This window comes from Electrona antarctica (assembly GCF_951216825.1).
Source record: "Electrona antarctica genome assembly, chromosome: 6".
Taxonomy (NCBI): domain Eukaryota; kingdom Metazoa; phylum Chordata; class Actinopteri; order Myctophiformes; family Myctophidae; genus Electrona; species Electrona antarctica.
Genome location: NC_136811.1, coordinates 55440224 through 55458968, shown reverse-complemented (window position 1 = coordinate 55458968; position 18745 = coordinate 55440224). Strand labels below are relative to the sequence as shown.

Below are 18745 nucleotides of genomic sequence, written 5' to 3'. Positions count from 1 at the left end.
TAGATTCTTTAGTTTTGGTTCAGCCTACTGTAAGTCTATAGATTCTTTAGTTTTGGTTCAGCCTACTGTAAGTCTATAGATCTCATCAAATGGTTCAGCCTACTGTAAGTCTATAGATCTACTGTAAGTCTATAGATTCTTTAGTTTTGGTTCAGCCTACTGTAAGTCTATAGATCTACTGTAAGTCTATAGATTCTTTAGTTTTGGTTCAGCCTACTGTAAGTCTATAGATTCTTTAGTTTTGGTTCAGCCTACTGTAAGTCTATAGATCTCATCAAATGGTTCAGCCTACTGTAAGTCTATAGATCTCATCAAATGGTTCAGCCTACTGTAAGTCTATAGATCTCATCAAATGGTTCAGCCTACTGTAAGTCTATAGATCTCATCAAATGGTTCAGCCTACTGTAAGTCTATAGATCTCATCAAATGGTTCAGCCTACTGTAAGTCTATAGATCTCATCAAATGGTTCAGCCTACTGTAAGTCTATAGATCTCATCAAATGGTTCAGCCTACTGTAAGTCTATAGATCTCATCAAATGGTTCAGCCTACTGTAAGTCTATAGATCTCATCAAATGGTTCAGCCTACTGTAAGTCTATAGATCTCATCAAATGGTTCAGCCTACTGTAAGTCTATAGATCTCATCAAATGGTTCAGCCTACTGTAAGTCTATAGATCTCATCAAATGGTTCAGCCTACTGTAAGTCTATAGATCTACTGTAAGTCTATAGATTCTTTAGTTTTGGTTCAGCCTACTGTAAGTCTATAGATTCTTTAGTTTTGGTTCAGCCTACTGTAAGTCTATAGATTCTTTAGTTTTGGTTCAGCCTACTGTAAGTCTATAGATCTCATCAAATGTTAGTGGCTCAAATGCGGAAAAGATAACACGCCTTGATATGAAAAGGGTTGAAAACCACTGTGTTATAGCGCCACCATGAGGCTGAGGTTTTTTTTTGCACACCACACACTCTGTCTTTCTTTTTATCATTAATTTTTTAAGAGCCTGCCCAGGGACTACAGATGAAATTTAGCTTTGGCTAACTCTGGCCCATTTACATTGAGGTGAAAACTGACATGTTGATTAATGAGCTTTGTCCCTGTCAAATAAATAAATAAATACAAATAAATAAATTAGAGGAATTTCCAAAATATGGAATTAAAAACAAATAATATAAAAAAATGCCTTTTTTTTCAAAAAGGCGTCCAAAGGCGCCATTGGCACTCTAGGACATCAGGGGGAGGCGTCCAAAGGCGTCCTGTGGCACTGAGACAGAATGACTAAAAAAAACTTAAATTCACTTTGCCACTCGATTTTCCACTCAATCTGCCGTTCACTTTATGCATGCACATACCCTCTATTCTAAGGGCCGATTCATACTCCTATTTTACCGCTGTTTCCGCGCTGTAGTGCCGAAATGATTTTGGCTCGTCAGAAATTTTCGGTAGCACCGAATGTTGACTAGGTCTTAATAAACACAACGTTTATTCAGTTGTAGATCACTTTATTCACCGTTCACTGACTCGACATGTAAACGCTGTTCCCTCCACAATTCACATCTGATTACCTGCGCTACTGCGCATGCGTATCACCCTCAGAAGGTACATTACCGTAAAGGAGTACTGTCGTAAAGTGGAACACAAGTTAACAATCTCCCTCTTCTTTCTTTAAAATAAAAAAGTGCAATAAAGAAAAGTGCATTTCAATAACATTCAAGAAAATAACAAAAATACAATCAGCATTTCCCGTCTCTCTTTTTTTTCTTTTTCTAACAATTTAGGCCACATTCCACAGCCCTTCAGCGAGTGCTTTCAGGAGCACTAGAGGTGACGCTCCCTTCTTCGTGAGACAGTCAGCAAGTTGGGCTTTTGTCACTGACCAGAGCACCCTTTTGATTGTTTTACTCAGAATGAGCTCTTTGATGCCGCTTATGTCCAACCGAAGTCTCTTCTCTGTGACCTGTTTTGTCAACTTAAGGGCATTGTAAAGGGAGTGATTATCAGTCACACAGACCAATGCCGGAACATTCAATCCAGCAGTCCCAGTAGTGAGCTCAGAAAAGAGGGTGGCAAGGAAGATGGCATTGTCTATTCCATCCGACATGGCAAGAGTCTCTCCCGCAAGGGTGCTTCGCACCACGCGTCTGATCCTCTTAGATTGCCAACAGAGAGGAGAAAACTTCCCGCTTTCCCCCATGAGTGTGATCAATGTTCCCCCTTGTGTACCTCCATCTGGCAAGTTTCCCAGCGAAGCATCACTGAAAACAGTCAAGTTCAAAGAATCATTATTACCCAAATGTTGATATTTCAGAGTAACCTTTTCAGCTTTAAGCTTACGAATCACCTTATTTGCATCATGAATAGACTGTACAGTAGCATTTTTTAGAATAGATGCCAAAATACAAACATCAAACATAACATCAGGCCTGGTTTGCCTTGCAACCCAAAGAATTTGTCCTATTTTCGACCTTAGCTGCTCTCTTTCTGTTTCACTAAGAGCTGAATCTCTTTGTATAGCACGTGCTGGCTGCATATTAATGAGTTGCATGTTGTCAATATAGCTCTGCTGATGCAACTCTATTACACCATTTATAGTGACTATATCCAATCCCACATAGCAGAAATTCTCATGTTCCTCGCGTCCCACATGGAACGCAGACTTCAGTCGAGGAATCACATCAGTTACAAAATGTTGAGAGCCAGCCCAGAGAAAATCATCCACATGACATGCCAGTACACCTTTAACTTTGCATTGGCCATCTAACCAATAAAAGACTGCAGGATCCACTTTACCACCCGTGCTAAGCATGATTTATTTCACTCTATTATACCAATAAAGTGATGCATCAGCAAGACCATATACAAATTTTTTCAGTTTCCATAGAATCCCCTGTCTGTTCGCTTCTGGGGGTGGGCGGACAAGAATGTCCCTTGACAACTCCATGCCTTGCAAAAAGGCAGATTTGATGTCCATAGAATGGACTTTCCACTGATTTTGGCAAATCACTGCTAGCAATAACCTCAGGGATTCAGAGGCACAGGTTGGTGAATCTTTCTGCAGCTGTTGGATATTAAACTCCTCAAAACCCCTGGCTACAAGCCTAGCTTTAGGTACAATACCCTTGTCAGTTTCTTTTAGACTACAGACCCAACGGGTGGAAACACATTTTCGGCCTGCATCTTCAACTTCTTCAAAAACATCATTATTGATCCAGTTATCAATCTCTACTTGTTTGGCTTCATCAAATGATATGTCTTTTGTTATAAGTACATCAGCATCCCTGACTTCTGAATTGGATTCAATGCTGAGACTATTCACACGTGACAGATCAACTGCCTCCTTTTGACCATGACCCCCATCATTTTCAATAAATTGCAGGTTATACCAATTTTTGTACCCTCCTGTGGCTTTGCCTGCCCTATTTAGGACTTTAGCTCTACATGGAACACTTTCACCTCTTTTCATAAAAGTTACAGTCTGTCCTGTTTTTACATTGACACTTGCAGAAATAACAGGGTTATCATCACAGACATTGTGCTCCATTTCAGTTTGTGTCACATCATTTTGAGTCACTAATGTATGTGCTCCCTCTCCTGCATTGGACTCCCTGTCACTTTCCTGTTCGTTGTCAGTGTTTTGTTCAGTAAATGAACTACCCGTGGCTCTGTTCACTACATCTGTATTTTCACCATCTGCTGCTTGGTTCTGTACCATCGTCTCACTGTTTGTGTCAGTAAGAACCTCATCTTGAACACGTGTGTGTACCTTATTAAGCCTTAAATGATGTACTCTAACAAGGATACCACCATGTCTTACAAATACAACAGCCCCATCTTGACCAATAACCACCCCTGGTCCCTTCCACTCTGTACTGTCAGCGCGTTTGTAATAGACTTTGTCTCCTGTCTCATATTTTTCACCTGTGGGTCTGAGCTGCTTACGTAGTGCTCTCCTTATCCTCTCTGAACATTCAGCTTCAGTGAAAGCTTTCCTAGAAGCATGCAACGCTGATATGTGTTGTCCTACCCTTGCACTTACTGTAGTGCCTTCCAGTGCAGGCAGTTTATCAATTAATACAGATGGAAGATTAGGATTTTGACCAAATACCAGTTGATGAGGGCTATAACCATGAACACTGTGCATACAGTTCTTAGCCATAAGAGCCCAGTCTAGGGCAGTGTGCCAGTCACATCCGTTTTCCTGTCTCACCGATGTCAGTGAGAGTCTGATTATGTCTTTCCAACAGCCCGTTGCTCCAGGGACTGTATCCTGCTGTCGTCCTCGTCTCGATGTTGAAGTTTTCTGCCATGTCCCTGAACTCTGCATTATTGAACTCACCACCATTGTCGCTGTACAGAATCCGAGGGGGACCGTGAACACTTATCCATGTGTGGATGAGGGAGTTGACTATTTCAGAGGCTTTCTTTGTTTTCACAATACTTCCTGCGCTGAAGCGTGTGAATTGGTCAATCACATGTAGATACCATACTCCTGGTTCCAACTCGTGCAGGTCCACCGCCACCGTTTCATTATACTCCGACGCTAGAGGCAGACCAACAGCTGGCTTCGGCTTCGCTTTGCAGTATCTCTGACATATGTCACAATCATGTACTATTTGTTGCAAAATAGTGAGGCATTCCTTGTCTTTGTTTCCCGAGCTCTGGATTAGCCTCTGCAGCCTGTCTGCAGATGCGTGGCCAAACTGTTTGTGTAGCTTGAGAAGGACTTTGCGCTTTTCGGCTGAAGACATGTTTTCCGTCACAGTCAGGACTTCATCTACATTTTCGTCTTCAGTTAATCTTACTTGTTCGTTCTTCTTGTGGGGACAGTCCTTGGCCCAATGAAATGTGCTTTGACACACAGCACATCTTGACCGTTTACCGAACTTATCCAATGGGTTGGTGCCCGGCAACAATGTCCTTTCACTCCTTTGTTGAAATGTCGTGTTCCGTCTTCCTTGTCCTTGTCCTTGTCGTTGTCGTTGTTCAGTGAAGAAAGCTGCATCCTGGTTTAGGTGTATCCCGTGTGACGAACCTGGCGCCGTCTTCCCTCCAAAAATCCGCTTGAGTGCTGACTTCATCGATGCAAACTTTAAGTCGGGGCACGCCGTTAGTGCAAGTTGTCTGTCTTTTTCATCGAGGCAGGCCGTGTCTAACAGCTTGAAGGCTAACACCGCATCTGGAAGCACCATGTTGTACTTTTTAATTCGGTTGTAACGCTGCTCAAAATCGATTATGTAGTCTGCCATGGAAACCGAACTGTCTTTCATTAAACGATCAAACTGGGAATACGCTTCGTACGCGCGGTCCTTTTCTTCTTGCTGTAACACGCCGTCCAGTTTTGCTAATAAAGTCGCCATACCATTATCATTGTCCAAGTCTTCTGCTGATATCTCCATAGCTATTTCCCTGGCTCGTCCTTCCAGCCCCAAAGCCACTGCAAGCGCCTGCTTCTTCTTGTCGAGTTCGGTAACTCGCGACCATATGTTGATTTCATTTTTCCAACATTCATACGGCCTGGTTTCGTCAAACTTCGGCGGTACTCTGTAGTTTGCAGCCATCTTCAAACCATCCTCTGCTACCAATGTTGACTAGGTCTTAATAAACACGACGTTTATTCAGTTGTAGATCACTTTATTCACCGTTCACTGACTCGACATGTAAACGCTGTTCCCTCCACAATTCACATCTGATTACCTGCGCTACTGCGCATGCGTATCACCCTCAGAAGGTACATTACCGTAAAGGAGTACTGTCGTAAAGTGGAACACAAGTTAACACCGAAGAGCCGACTTTAGGACGGTACCCGCCCCCCCCGAACCTCAAATGATGTCACATTGTAGGCTCTACAGAGCCGAACCGACTTTTATTCGGCTCTAAAATAGGAGTATGAATCGGCCCTTAGTCTTGGATAAGAGAGGCTAAATGTTATCAAACGGTGGTTCCGTGGCTCATGTCTTGGATCTGAGAGGCTAAATGTTATCAAACGGTGGTTCCGTGGCTCATGTCTTGGATCTGAGAGGCTAAATGTTATCAAACGGTGGTTCCGTGGCTCATGTCTTGGATCTGAGAGGCTAAATGTTATCAAACGGTGGTTCCGTGGCTCATGTCTTGGATCTGAGAGGCTAAATGTTATCAAACGGTGGTTCCGTGGCTCATGTCTTGGATCTGAGAGGCTAAATGTTATCAAACGGTGGTTCCGTGGCTCATGTCTTGGATCTGAGAGGCTAAATGTTATCAAACGGTGGTTCCGTGGCTCATGTCTTGGATCTGAGAGGCTAAATGTTATCAAACGGTGGTTCCGTGGCTCATGTCTTGGATCTGAGAGGCTAAATGTTATCAAACGGTGGTTCCGTGGCTCATGTCTTGGATCTGAGAGGCTAAATGTTATCAAACGGTGGTTCCGTGGCTCATGTGGTGAATAAATAATGGCCGTTGACGTGAAAAGGGTTGTCTGAAAACTATGCTATTGTGACTAAAACTAAGCTAAATGTATTGACAATTTCGTCAACAGATAAAAACTAGACTAAAATGTTAGGAAGGGACTAGTGGACAAGAGAAGAGAAGACAAGAGAAGAGAAAATAGCAGATCTAGAAGCTCACAACGCGTCGCGCTGCGACACGTTGTGAGCTTGTAGATCGGCTATTTTCAGCAAGTGTAAAAACGACGGCATCGAGGCCCGCCAAAATACATTTTAGTCGACTAAAAATCAGCTGTAGATTTAGTCGACTAAAACTAGACTAACACTAAAACATTCCAGGTGACTAAAATGTGACTGAAACTAAATTGAAAACTATTAATGACTAAAACTGAAATCAAAATGTTTCCTGCCAAAAACAACAGTGGTCTGTGTACGTTACCGTCTCCGTCTATGTCCAGGTCACAGGCGTCCCCCTGCCCGTTGGCGTCCGTGTCCTTCTGGCCGCTGTTGGGGACACTGGGACAGTTGTCACACGCGTCCCCAAACGAGTCCGTGTCCGAGTTCTGCTGGTCCTTGTTGAACACCAGCCTGCAGTTATCCTGACAGACAGACAGGCAGACAGACAGGCAGGCAGGCAGGCAGACAGACAGGCAGACAGGCAGGCAGGCAGACAGACAGACAGGCAGGCAGGCAGGCAGGCAGGCAGGCAGGCAGGCAGACAGGCAGGCAGGCAGACAGACAGACAGGCAGGCAGGCAGGCAGGCAGGCAGGCAGGCAGACAGACAGGCAGACAGGCAGGCAGGCAGACAGACAGACAGGCAGGCAGGCAGGCAGGCAGGCAGGCAGGCAGGCAGACAGAGACATAGAGCGGTGTTCACTTAGTTCAATAATAATAATATTTGACAATTTAGTCAACGACTAAAAACGAGACTAAAATGTTATAGGGAGGGACTATAGTTGAGAAGAGATCCTTAGGCCTATATTTTATTCCACACACATACACGCACACGCGCACACATACACGCACACACACACACACACACACAAACACACACACACGCACCTCCACGTTTTTAATTCCGTCTCCGTCTGCGTCTTCGTCACACTGGTCACCGATACCGTCGTTGTCGGCGTCCTCCTGGCCAGAGTTGGGCGTGTACACACAGTTGTCCTGGAGAGAGAGAGAGAGACAGAGACAGAGAGAGACAGAGACAGAGACAGAGACAGAGACACCTTAGAAGCCCGGAACTATTTAATCCATTTCATCCAGGGTGCCCATCATTTGTAGCGCACGGACCGCTTTTACCGGCGCACCGGAAGCTGGTGTGCATGTCTGTGTAGCAGCTAACAATAGCCACACCACTCTAGAGTCGATCGACAACAACGGGAGGTAATGATCGTTTTAAGATTTTCGTTTTCGTCAGCTAAACAGGCAGGGGAGATTTTCGATGACGTGTCACTTTTTGACACGTCATCGGATCGGGCAACAAGCGCTCCAAGGCTCTAGAGCGATGCGAACGGTTTTGTTTTCATTAATCTCCGTCCTGTTTATCAATCTCCGTGTTGGGCACTTGACCATGACCTTGAACTTGGACGGAGAACTCCGGCGTGGACATCTAAGGTGTTAACGATTATCGTTGCATTTGAGTTTTTTTTTTTTTCATAAATCAGTGCTATTGAACACCCTTTTACGTCTGTGTGTTGTTTCGAAAATATTGAACCAATGGAAAGTAGTAAAAAAACGCATTGGACACTTAACTCCATTGGACCCTCAAACTGTCTGCTAAAGCAACCACCTCTCCCCTTCTCGTGCAAGTAATTGACAATATATAAAGTCACAACAGCAACTTTGATGAGGCAGTATTGCATCGTTTAAAAAAAACATTTTGGAGTTATGAGGTTTCCTCCGGACAGCAGAAATACGTGGTTTCAGTATTATTTATTTATGATGCATTTTGCTCTAATATTACAGTGGAACAGATACAGTCCTGTAGGTCAGTGATTCCCAAACCTTTTCGTGTCAAGGACCCCCAAATCAACATTTATTAGGCCACGGACCTCCCATTTGAAAACGTATGCTAGTGACCCTGATAAGGGAGGGTTTTACGGCTCTAGCAGTGATTCCGAAACATATTAATTTCATGGACCCCCAGTTTCGCATTATGCTACGGACCCCTGATTTAATGGCATTTCTATCTCTGGTACCCCAATTTATATTGTAAATCCACTGTTCATTTAACCCTAACGGGTCCATTTGGTTCCATTTGTACACTCTCTGAGTTACAGACACATAAGGGTCCATTTGGTTCCATTTGTACACTCTCTGAGTTACAGACACATAAGGGTCCATTTGGTTCCATTTGTACACTCTCTGAGTTACAGACACATAAGGGTCCATTTGGTTCCATTTGTACACTCTCTGAGTTACAGACACATAAGGGTCCATTTGGTTCCATTTGTACACTCTCTGAGTTACAGACACATAAGGGTCCATTTGGTTCCATTTGTACACTCTCTGAGTTACAGACACATAAGGGTCCATTTGGTTCCATTTGTACACTCTCTGAGTTACAGACACATAAGGGTCCATTTGGTTCCATTTGTACACTCTCTGAGTTACAGACACATAAGGGTCCATTTGGTTCCAAATTATCATTTAGCTGGGGACCCCCTGGAACTCCCTCAAGTACCCCTGGGGGTCCCCAGACCCCACTTTGGGAACCACTGCTGTAGGTGATCATCACACCAGGCTGCAGTGCTCGTGGTCGTCCACACGGGGCAGAGAGCGCTCAGGGGTCATGTGACCTTTGACCTACCTGTCGGCAGTGCTCGTGGTCGTCCACACGGGGCAGAGAGCGCTCAGGGGTCATGTGACCTTTGACCTACCGGTCTGCAGTGCTTGTGGTTGTCCATGCAGGGCAGGGAGCGGTCAGGGGTCATGTGACCTTTGACCTTTGACCTACCGGTCTGCAGTGCTTGTGGTTGTCCATGCGGGGCAGGGAGCGGTCAGGGGTCATGTGACCTTTGACCTTTGACCTACCGGTCTGCAGTGCTTGTGGTTGTCCATGCAGGGCAGGGAGCGGTCAGGGGTCATGTGACCTTTGACCTACCGGTCTGCAGTGCTTGTGGTTGTCCATGCGGGGCAGGGAGCGGTCAGGGGTCATGTGACCTTTGACCTACCGGTCTGCAGTGCTTGTGGTTGTCCATGCAGGGCAGGGAGCGGTCAGGGGTCATGTGACCTTTGACCTTTGACCTACCGGTCTGCAGTGCTTGTGGTTGTCCATGCGGGGCAGGGAGCGGTCAGGGGTCATGTGACCTTTGACCTTTGACCTACCGGTCTGCAGTGCTTGTGGTTGTCCATGCAGGGCAGGGAGCGGTCAGGGTATCCGTCCAGGTCCGTGTCCACTCCACAGGTGTGACCGTTACCCGCCCAGCCCACGTTACACTATGGGGGGGGGGACACACGCATGCACGCACGCACACGCACACACACATTTCAAATCAATACATTATGTATGTCCGCCGTAGTCTGAAAACCCACCTCAGACTCCATCATGGCCTGTAGCACTTACCCTACCCCCTTAGATAAGCACTCTTGTAGGTAGCATTTTATACAGACTTATAGCATGTCATGTAGACAGCACTAGAATTGCATTGTATGTAGTCAAAGCACTTTATAGTATATATGTATATAGCTAGCTCAGGGCCCCCCTCCCCCTAGCTCAGCCCCCCACCCCCCTTAGCTCAGGGCCCCCCCCCCCCCTAGCTCAGCGTGCCCCTTGGCGGTTCAGTACATTTGGCTGAACTCACCCTGCAGGTCACGTCTCCATTCCTCTCGATGGCGCAGTGAGCCTTGGCGTCGCACGGGTTGAACGGCAGCAAGGCGCACGACTTCCTGGCCACACAACCCGCCGTCTGGTTGCCTAGGAAACCAGCCTTACACCCCCCACACCTGTAGGAGCCCTGAGGGGGGAGAGAGAGAGAGAGAGAGAGAGAGAGAGAGAGAGAGAGAGAGAGAGTTTAAGGGATATTTTTGGGGTCGTTTTGACCCTTTTTCATAATTGTGAGGGGGAATGAAAATAAATAAATGAATGAATAAATAAATAAATAAAGTTAATAAAAAAAAAGGAATTGAAAAAGCATGGCTCCTTAGAAGGACAATATCATACATAATACACCAGAACCCAGGTTTTTTTTTTTTTTTTTTTTTCATTATTTTTATTATTTTTATTTTATAACATAACATGGAGTTGGCGTGTCTGATGAAATTAATGTGGAATATCTAAATAGTGAATGGAGATAATTAAAAGGTGTCTGGGGTGAAACACAGAAGCCTAAGTAGTAGACGATACAATATTTGAACATATTTGAACATGAAATGAATACCCCTTTAAAGGAGAATTCCATGCTAGAAGGCTTTCTTACCTTTATTTGTAGTTGTTACGTCCCCACCAAAGAGGTCCAGGTGTTATTTATTTGTAGTTGTTACGTCCCCACCAAAGAGGTCCAGGTGTTATTTTGTGCAAAGGTGCATTATTGGCTATTTCCCCTAATATAAGCCCTCAATAGGGGTTGGGTTCTTGTGCTAATTCGCTTATTTCCATCGAAATAAGTAGTAAAGTGTGTTTTTTTTAGCGATGGAAATAAGCGAATTAGCACAACACCCCAATGCCCCATTCAATTCAATGCAATTCAATTAAATTAGAGGGGGCTAATGTTACACTTATACATAGAGTGGACACACCATAGAGTTGGTACAGATAGAGTGGACTCACTATAGAGTTGGTACAGATAGAGTGGACTCACTATAGAGTTGGTACAGATAGAGTGGACTCACTATAGAGCTGGTACACATAGAGTTGACTCACTATAGAGTTGGTACACATAGAGTGGACTCACTATAGAGTTGGTACAGATAGAGTGGACTCACTTTAGAGTTGGTACAGATAGAATGGACTCACTTTAGAGTTGGTACACATAGAATGGACTCACTATAGAGTTGGTACAGATAGAATGGACTCACTTTAGAGTTGGTACAGATAGAGTGGACTCACTATAGAGTTGGTACACATAGAGTGGACTCACTATAGAGTTGGTACAGATAGAATGGACTCACTTTAGAGTTGGTACACATAGAATGGACTCACTATAGAGTTGGTACACATAGAATGGACTCACTATAGAGTTGGTACACATAGAATGGACTCACTATAGAGTTGGTGCACATAGAATGGACTCACTATAGAGTTGGTGCACATAGAATGGACTCCCTATAGAGTTGGTACACATAGAATGGACTCACTTTAGAGTTGGTACATATAGAGTGGACTCACTATAGAGTTGGTACAGATAGAATGGACTCACTATAGAGTTGGTACACATAGAATGGACTCACTTTAGAGTTGGTGCAGATAGAATGGACTCACTATAGAGTTGGTACACATAGAATGGACTCACTATAGAGTTGGTACACATAGAATGGACTCACTATAGAGTTGGTACACATAGATTGTGGCAGCGGTGGCCGAACGGATAGCGGCGCGGTCTTGATACCGGAAGGTTCCTAGTTCGAATCAGCCGTCCGACACGTTAAAATTACCACCGCTGAAGTGCCCTTGAACAAGGCATTGAACCACTACGATGAAATGTGTTCTATGAGCAGGGCCTGGCTGGAAACAAGTTCTTGAGCTTAGCCCAGATACCCTGGGTAAATATAGATTTCATTTCATTTCATTTCATTTCAATGGACTCACTATAGAGTTGGTACACATAGAGTGGACTCACTATAGAGTTGGTACACATAGAATGGACTCACTATAGAGTTGGTACACATAGAATGGACTCACTATAGAGTTGGTACACATAGAATGGACTCACTATAGAGTTGGTGCAGACAGAGTTGGGAACACAAGCGTCCGCCACTTCCACACATTCATCGATGTCTGAACACTCCTGCAGAGAGAGAGAGAGAGAGAGAGAGAGACAGAGAGAGAGAGACAGACAGACAGAAAGACAGACAGACAGACAGACAGACAGACAGACAACATGTGAACATCAGTGATGAAGCAGAGACTGAATGAATGAATGGACATATTATCATTACAATTTACAATTTACAATTTAGGCATTTAGCAGACGCTCTTAATCCAGAGCGACTTACATTAAGCAAGAACAAAAAGCATGGGAATACATCACATATATAAAAAGCATTTATTCATTCATCATTCATGGAGTCCGTTGTTCTGTCAACCTCTCCACCATGCCTCCTAAAGCCTCTGTGTGGTTCTGTCAACCTATCCACCATGCCTCTTAAAGCTGTGTGGTTCTGTCAACCCCTCCACCATGCCTCCTAAAGCTGTGTGGTTCTGTCAACCTCTCCACCATGCCTCTTAAAGCTGTGTGGTTCTGTCAACCTCTCCACCATGCCTCTTACAGCCTCTGTGTGGTTCTGTCAACCTCTCCACCATGCCTCTTAAAGCTGTGTGGTTCTGTCAACCTCTCCACCATGCCTCTTAAAGCTGTGTGGTTCTGTCAACCTCTCCACCATGCCTCTTAAAGCTGTGTGGTTCTGTCAACCTCTCCACCATGCCTCTTAAAGCTGTGTGGTTCTGTCAACCTCTCCACCATGCCTCCTAAAGCCTCTGTGTGGTTCTGTCAACCTCTCCACCATGCCTCTTAAAGCTGTGTGGTTCTGTCAACCTCTCCACCATGCCTCTTAAAGCCTCTGTGTGGTTCTGTCAACCTCTCCACCATGCCTCTTAAAGCTGTGTGGTTCTGTCAACCTCTCCACCATGCCTCCTAAAGCCTCAGTGTGGTTCTGTCAACCTCTCCACCATGCCTCTTAAAGCTGTGTGGTTCTGTCAACCTCTCCACCATGCCTCTTAAAGCTGTGTGGTTCTGTCAACCTCTCCACCATGCCTCCTAAAGCCTCAGTGTGGTTCTGTCAACCTCTCCACCATGCCTCTTAAAGCTGTGTGGTTCTGTCAACCTCTCCACCATGCCTCTTAAAGCTGTGTGGTTCTGTCAACCTCTCCACCATGCCTCTTAAAGCTGTGTGGTTCTGTCAACCTCTCCACCATGCCTCTTAAAGCTGTGTGGTTCTGTCAACCTCCCCACCATGCCTCTTAAAGCTGTGTGGTTCTGTCAACCTCTCCACCATGCCTCTTAAAGCTGTGTGGTTCTGTCAACCTCTCCACCATGCCTCTTAAAGCTGTGTGGTTCTGTCAACCTCTCCACCATGCCTCTTAAAGCTGTGGTTCTGTCAACCTCTCCACCATGCCTCTTAAAGCTGTGTGGTTCTGTCAACCTCTCCACCATGCCTCTTAAAGCTGTGTGGTTCTGTCAACCTCTCCACCATGCCTCTTAAAGCCTCTGTGTGGTTCTGTCAACCCCTCCACCATGCCTCTTAAAGCTGTGTGGTTCTGTCAACCTCTCCACCATGCCTCTTAAAGCTGTGTGGTTCTGTCAACCTCTCCACCATGCCTCTTAAAGCCTCTGTGTGGTTCTGTCAACCCCTCCACCATGCCTCTTAAAGCTGTGTGGTTCTGCCAACCTCTCCACCATGCCTCTTAAAGCTGTGTGGTTCTGTCAACCTCTCCACCATGCCTCTTAAAGCCTCTGTGTGGTTCTGTCAACCTCTCCACCATGCCTCTTAAAGCTGTGTGGTTCTGCCAACCTCTCCACCATGCCTCTTAAAGCTGTGTGGTTCTGTCAACCTCTCCACCATGCCTCTTAAAGCTGTGTGGTTCTGCCAACCTCTCCACCATGCCTCTTAAAGCTGTGTGGTTCTGTCAACCTCTCCACCATGCCTCTTAAAGCTGTGTGGTTCTGCCAACCTCTCCACCATGCCTCTTAAAGCTGTGTGGTTCTGTCAACCTCTCCACCATGCCTCTTAAAGCTGTGTGGTTCTGCCAACCTCTCCACCATGCCTCTTAAAGCTGTGTGGTTCTGTCAACCTCTCCACCATGCCTCTTAAAGCCTCTGTGTGGTTCTGTCAACCTCTCCACCATGCCTCTTAAAGCTGTGTGGTTCTGTCAACCTCTCCACCATGCCTCTTAAAGCTGTGTGGTTCTGCCAACCTCTCCACCATGCCTCTTAAAGCTGTGTGGTTCTGTCAACCCCTCCACCATGCCTCTTAAAGCCTCTGTGTGGTTCTGTCAACCTCTCCACCATGCCTCTTAAAGCTGTGTGGTTCTGTCAACCTCTCCACCATGCCTCTTAAAGCTGTGTGGTTCTGTCAACCTCTCCACCATGCCTCTTAAAGCTGTGTGGTTCTGTCAACCTCTCCACCATGCCTCTTAAAGCTGTGTGGTTCTGTCAACCTCTCCACCATGCCTCTTAAAGCTGTGTGGTTCTGTCAACCTCTCCACCATGCCTCTTAAAGCTGTGTGGTTCTGTCAACCTCTCCACCATGCCTCTTAAAGCCTCTGTGTGGTTCTGTCAACCTCTCCACCATGCCTCTTAAAGCTGTGTGGTTCTGTCAACCTCTCCACCATGCCTCTTAAAGCTGTGTGGTTCTGTCAACCTCTCCACCATGCCTCTTAAAGCTGTGTGGTTCTGTCAACCTCTCCACCATGCCTCTTAAAGCTGTGTGGTTCTGTCAACCTCTCCACCATGCCTCTTAAAGCCTCTGTGTGGTTCTGTCAACCCCTCCACCATGCCTCTTAAAGCTGTGTGGTTCTGTCAACCTCTCCACCATGCCTCTTAAAGCCTCTGTGTGGTTCTGTCAACCTCTCCACCATGCCTCTTAAAGCCTCTGTGTGGTTCTGTCAACCTCTCCACCATGCCTCTTAAAGCTGTGTGGTTCTGTCAACCTCTCCACCATGCCTCTTAAAGCCTCTGTGTGGTTCTGTCAACCTCTCCACCATGCCTCTTAAAGCTGTGTGGTTCTGTCAACCTCTCCACCATGCCTCTTAAAGCTGTGTGGTTCTGTCAACCTCTCCACCATGCCTCTTAAAGCCTCTGTGTGGTTCTGTCAACCTCTCCACCATGCCTCTTAAAGCTGTGTGGTTCTGTCAACCTCTCCACCATGCCTCTTAAAGCTGTGTGGTTCTGTCAACCTCTCCACCATGCCTCTTAAAGCTGTGTGGTTCTGTCAACCTCTCCACCATGCCTCCTAAAGCTGTGTGGTTCTGTCAACCTCTCCACCATGCCTCCTAAAGCTGTGTGGTTCTGCCAACCTCTCCACCATGCCTCTTAAAGCTGTGTGGTTCTGTCAACCTCTCCACCATGCCTCTTAAAGCCTCTGTGTGGTTCTGGTAAGCTATGATGACTAAAACTGAGACTAAATATATTGACAATTTCGTCAACAAATAAAAACTATAAACTGAAATGTTAGTAAGGGGACTGGTGGACAAGAGATCCAGTATAAGTCATTTTACACTTGGTTGCATGCTGAAAATAGCCGATCTACAACGCTGCGACGCGTTGTGAGCTTGTAGATCGGCTATTTTCAGCAAGTACAGGTACACGTTCAGCCCCTGCTAGTGTAAAGTACTTCCCGCGGGCCTGTGCGTGGGTGTATGTGTGCGTGCGGTGCGTGCGTGTGTCACCTGCTTGTGTTTCTTGGCGAACTCCTCTCCCGCGCCAACGAGCGGGGGTCCCCACAGCCCGGGGGGGCACGGCTCGCACGAGAAGCCCAAGGCCGTGTTCACACACGCTGAGTGGGAGTAGCAGGGCTGGGCCTCCATGCACTGTGGACCGCACGCACACGCACACAGACACACACACACACACACACACACACACACACACACAGTCACACACCACACACACAACACAATACGTCACAAGTGACGTGGTGTAAACTTGCTTTTTTTTGTACATTTCTTTGGAAATAAAAATGTATTGAAAATGATTAAATGTGTCAGTGATTTCTTTGTATATTCACGTTAGCCATAATCTGCCCCTGTGCGATCTGTGATTACGAAGCCTTAACCCATTTTGGGCGGGAACCCCTTTTGTTATACTTTAGCTATTGAAAAATAGCAGATCTACAAGCTCATAGCGCGCCACCGAGTGGCGCGCTATGAGCTTGTAGGTCTGCTATTTTTTATTTCAGAAAACTGGAGGATTTAGAAGATTTTTCTTTAATTTCGAGGTCAGCCCTAAATGGGTTGAAGGCAAACCAAAATACCAATAGAGGGTATGCTCATGCAATAAAGTAAGTGGCAGATCGAGTGGCAAAGTGAATTTAATGTTGTGTAGTGAAGTCATGTAATGCAATCAAATATGACTTTTCTGTTTGCATGTATGGGCTGTCAAGGCCAGAAAGTAGTTCCCGCATAACTTCCGGGTATGATGATGATGTCACGTCGTGCTATAGTGTCGCTCCAATGTTAAAAAAAAAATTCAACAAAAGTCGGCCCGTGGTTCAAAAGCCCAAGAGGTGAAAACCACAGCTGTGTGTACCTCGTCGATGTCGTGGCAGTGGGTTCCGTTGCCCGCGGTGCCCTCCGGGCACTGCCCACACTGGTACCCGGGGTACGAGAAGGTCTCCATGCACGGCACCCCCTTGTGGCAGGGGTTGGGAGAGCAGCGCGAGCGCGGCTCATGGAAACCTGCATGGGGGGGGGGGTCGGGGGGGTCAGAGAGAAGGCACACCCTGGAGCAGAGGCTCTAATCGTGTTGTTTTCGGCAGCAATTTTTTATTTTAGTTTTAGTCATAGTCTTTTGAATAGTTTTCCTTTAGTTTTAGTCACATTTTAGTCACCTGGAATGTTTTAGTGTTAGTCTAATTTTAGTCGACTAAAAATCACAAGATTTTAGTCGACTAAATCTACGGCTGATTTAGTCGACTAAAATGTATCTTGGCAGGCCGTCGTAATGACTGATTTTACACTTGCTGGAAATCTACAAGCTCACACGTTTTAGTTTTCATGTAGTTTCCATTTAGTTTTTGTCAGTGAAAAAAGGGTAGTTAGTTTGGAGTTAGGTGGTTTCTACAGATATACAGTATAACAGTACACTATGTATGGGAACAAATACTCATTGGGCCCTATCTTAAACTATTTGCAATTTATTTTTTACTAAAAAAACAAAAAACATTTTAAAATAGTTCCACTAATAGTTCCATCTACATCGATCAAAATAGTTACAAAAAGCTAATAAGTTTAGAGATTAGGGGTAAGGGGTGGTGGTAAATGGTAAATGGTGCATTTATATAGCGCCTTTATCCAAGGCGCTTTACATAGATTGTGCATTACATTCACCCATTCACACACACATTCATACACCGATTGCGGTGGAAGCCATGCAAGGTACCAACCAGCACATCGGGAGCAATTTGGGGTTCAGTGTCTTGCCCAAGGACACTTCGACATGTAGACAGGAGGAGCCGGGATTCGAACCGCCGACCCATGGATCATTGGACGACCTGCTCTACCTCTTGAGCCACAGTCGCCCAGTGGTGCAACATATAGCCCATATCTTCTTTTTTCTGTTGTACTTACCACAGACCTGACACTCTAGAATTGTGTTCCTAATGAGAGACATCTCCTTCACCTGAGGAGAGGAGAGGAGAGGAGAGGAGAGGAGAGGAGAGGAGAGGAATTATTTAAAAATTATCCACACATTGGCACAGATACACACACACACACACACACACACACACACACACACACACACACACACACACACACACACACACACACACACACACACACACACACACCTGTTCTCGTATGTCCTCTCGTAGCTCTCCCAGGATCTGGTTGAAGATGATGAGTTGACCAATCAGAGCCTTGGTCTGGTCACCTGAAAAGAAACAAAAGTATATGAATACATAAATAAATGAATGAATAAAATCAGTTATATGTACTATAATACATGGGAACCAGCCTTCTATATGTACTATAATACATGGGAACCAGCCTTCTATTATGTACTATAATACATGGGAACCAGCCTTCTATATGTACTATAATACATGGGAACCATGTCTTCTTGTGAAACGTAATTGAGCAGAGTTTGACATGTAAGTATCACTGATACAATATATAGGTCTACTGTATAGTCTAAAAGGTAAGTGAGAATGAAGGTGGGTTCAATTGTTTTTTTCATGAAAACTGACCCAGAATGGAGTTGACCTCACCGATCACTGGAGAGAAAACACACGATTGTAGTCAGAATGATTGTCAACAACCTGCTGTACAATATTTACAATGTAGGCTTTTAGGAGACGCTCTTAATCAAGAGCGATTTACAGTAAGCAAGAACAAGTACAACACAATACATACATATATAGAAATAGTCACCAAGAATCAAAAGCAAGCTCTGTCTAACAATAGAATATCTGTACAGTGTTGAGTGCTAAGTCTACATAAAAT

General features: G+C 45.3%; 1 protein-coding gene across 2 annotated transcripts in view; it reads right to left on the bottom strand.

The window, feature by feature from the left end:
- thbs3a (thrombospondin 3a) overlaps positions 1–18745 on the bottom strand; it is a 74104-nt gene that overhangs the window by 32517 nt on the left and 22842 nt on the right. For both annotated transcript variants that reach the window (XM_079504782.1, XM_079504783.1), the window contains exons 5-14: positions 18490–18516; positions 18091–18173; positions 17870–17921; positions 16830–16978; positions 15971–16111; positions 12297–12371; positions 10230–10382; positions 9754–9864; positions 7483–7590; positions 6859–7018 (exon numbers count right to left, since the gene is read on the bottom strand). In XM_079504782.1, coding sequence (XP_079360908.1) covers positions 6859–7018; positions 7483–7590; positions 9754–9864; positions 10230–10382; positions 12297–12371; positions 15971–16111; positions 16830–16978; positions 17870–17921; positions 18091–18173; positions 18490–18516 — 1059 coding nt within the window. The remainder of the gene's footprint in view (positions 1–6858; positions 7019–7482; positions 7591–9753; positions 9865–10229; positions 10383–12296; positions 12372–15970; positions 16112–16829; positions 16979–17869; positions 17922–18090; positions 18174–18489; positions 18517–18745) is intronic.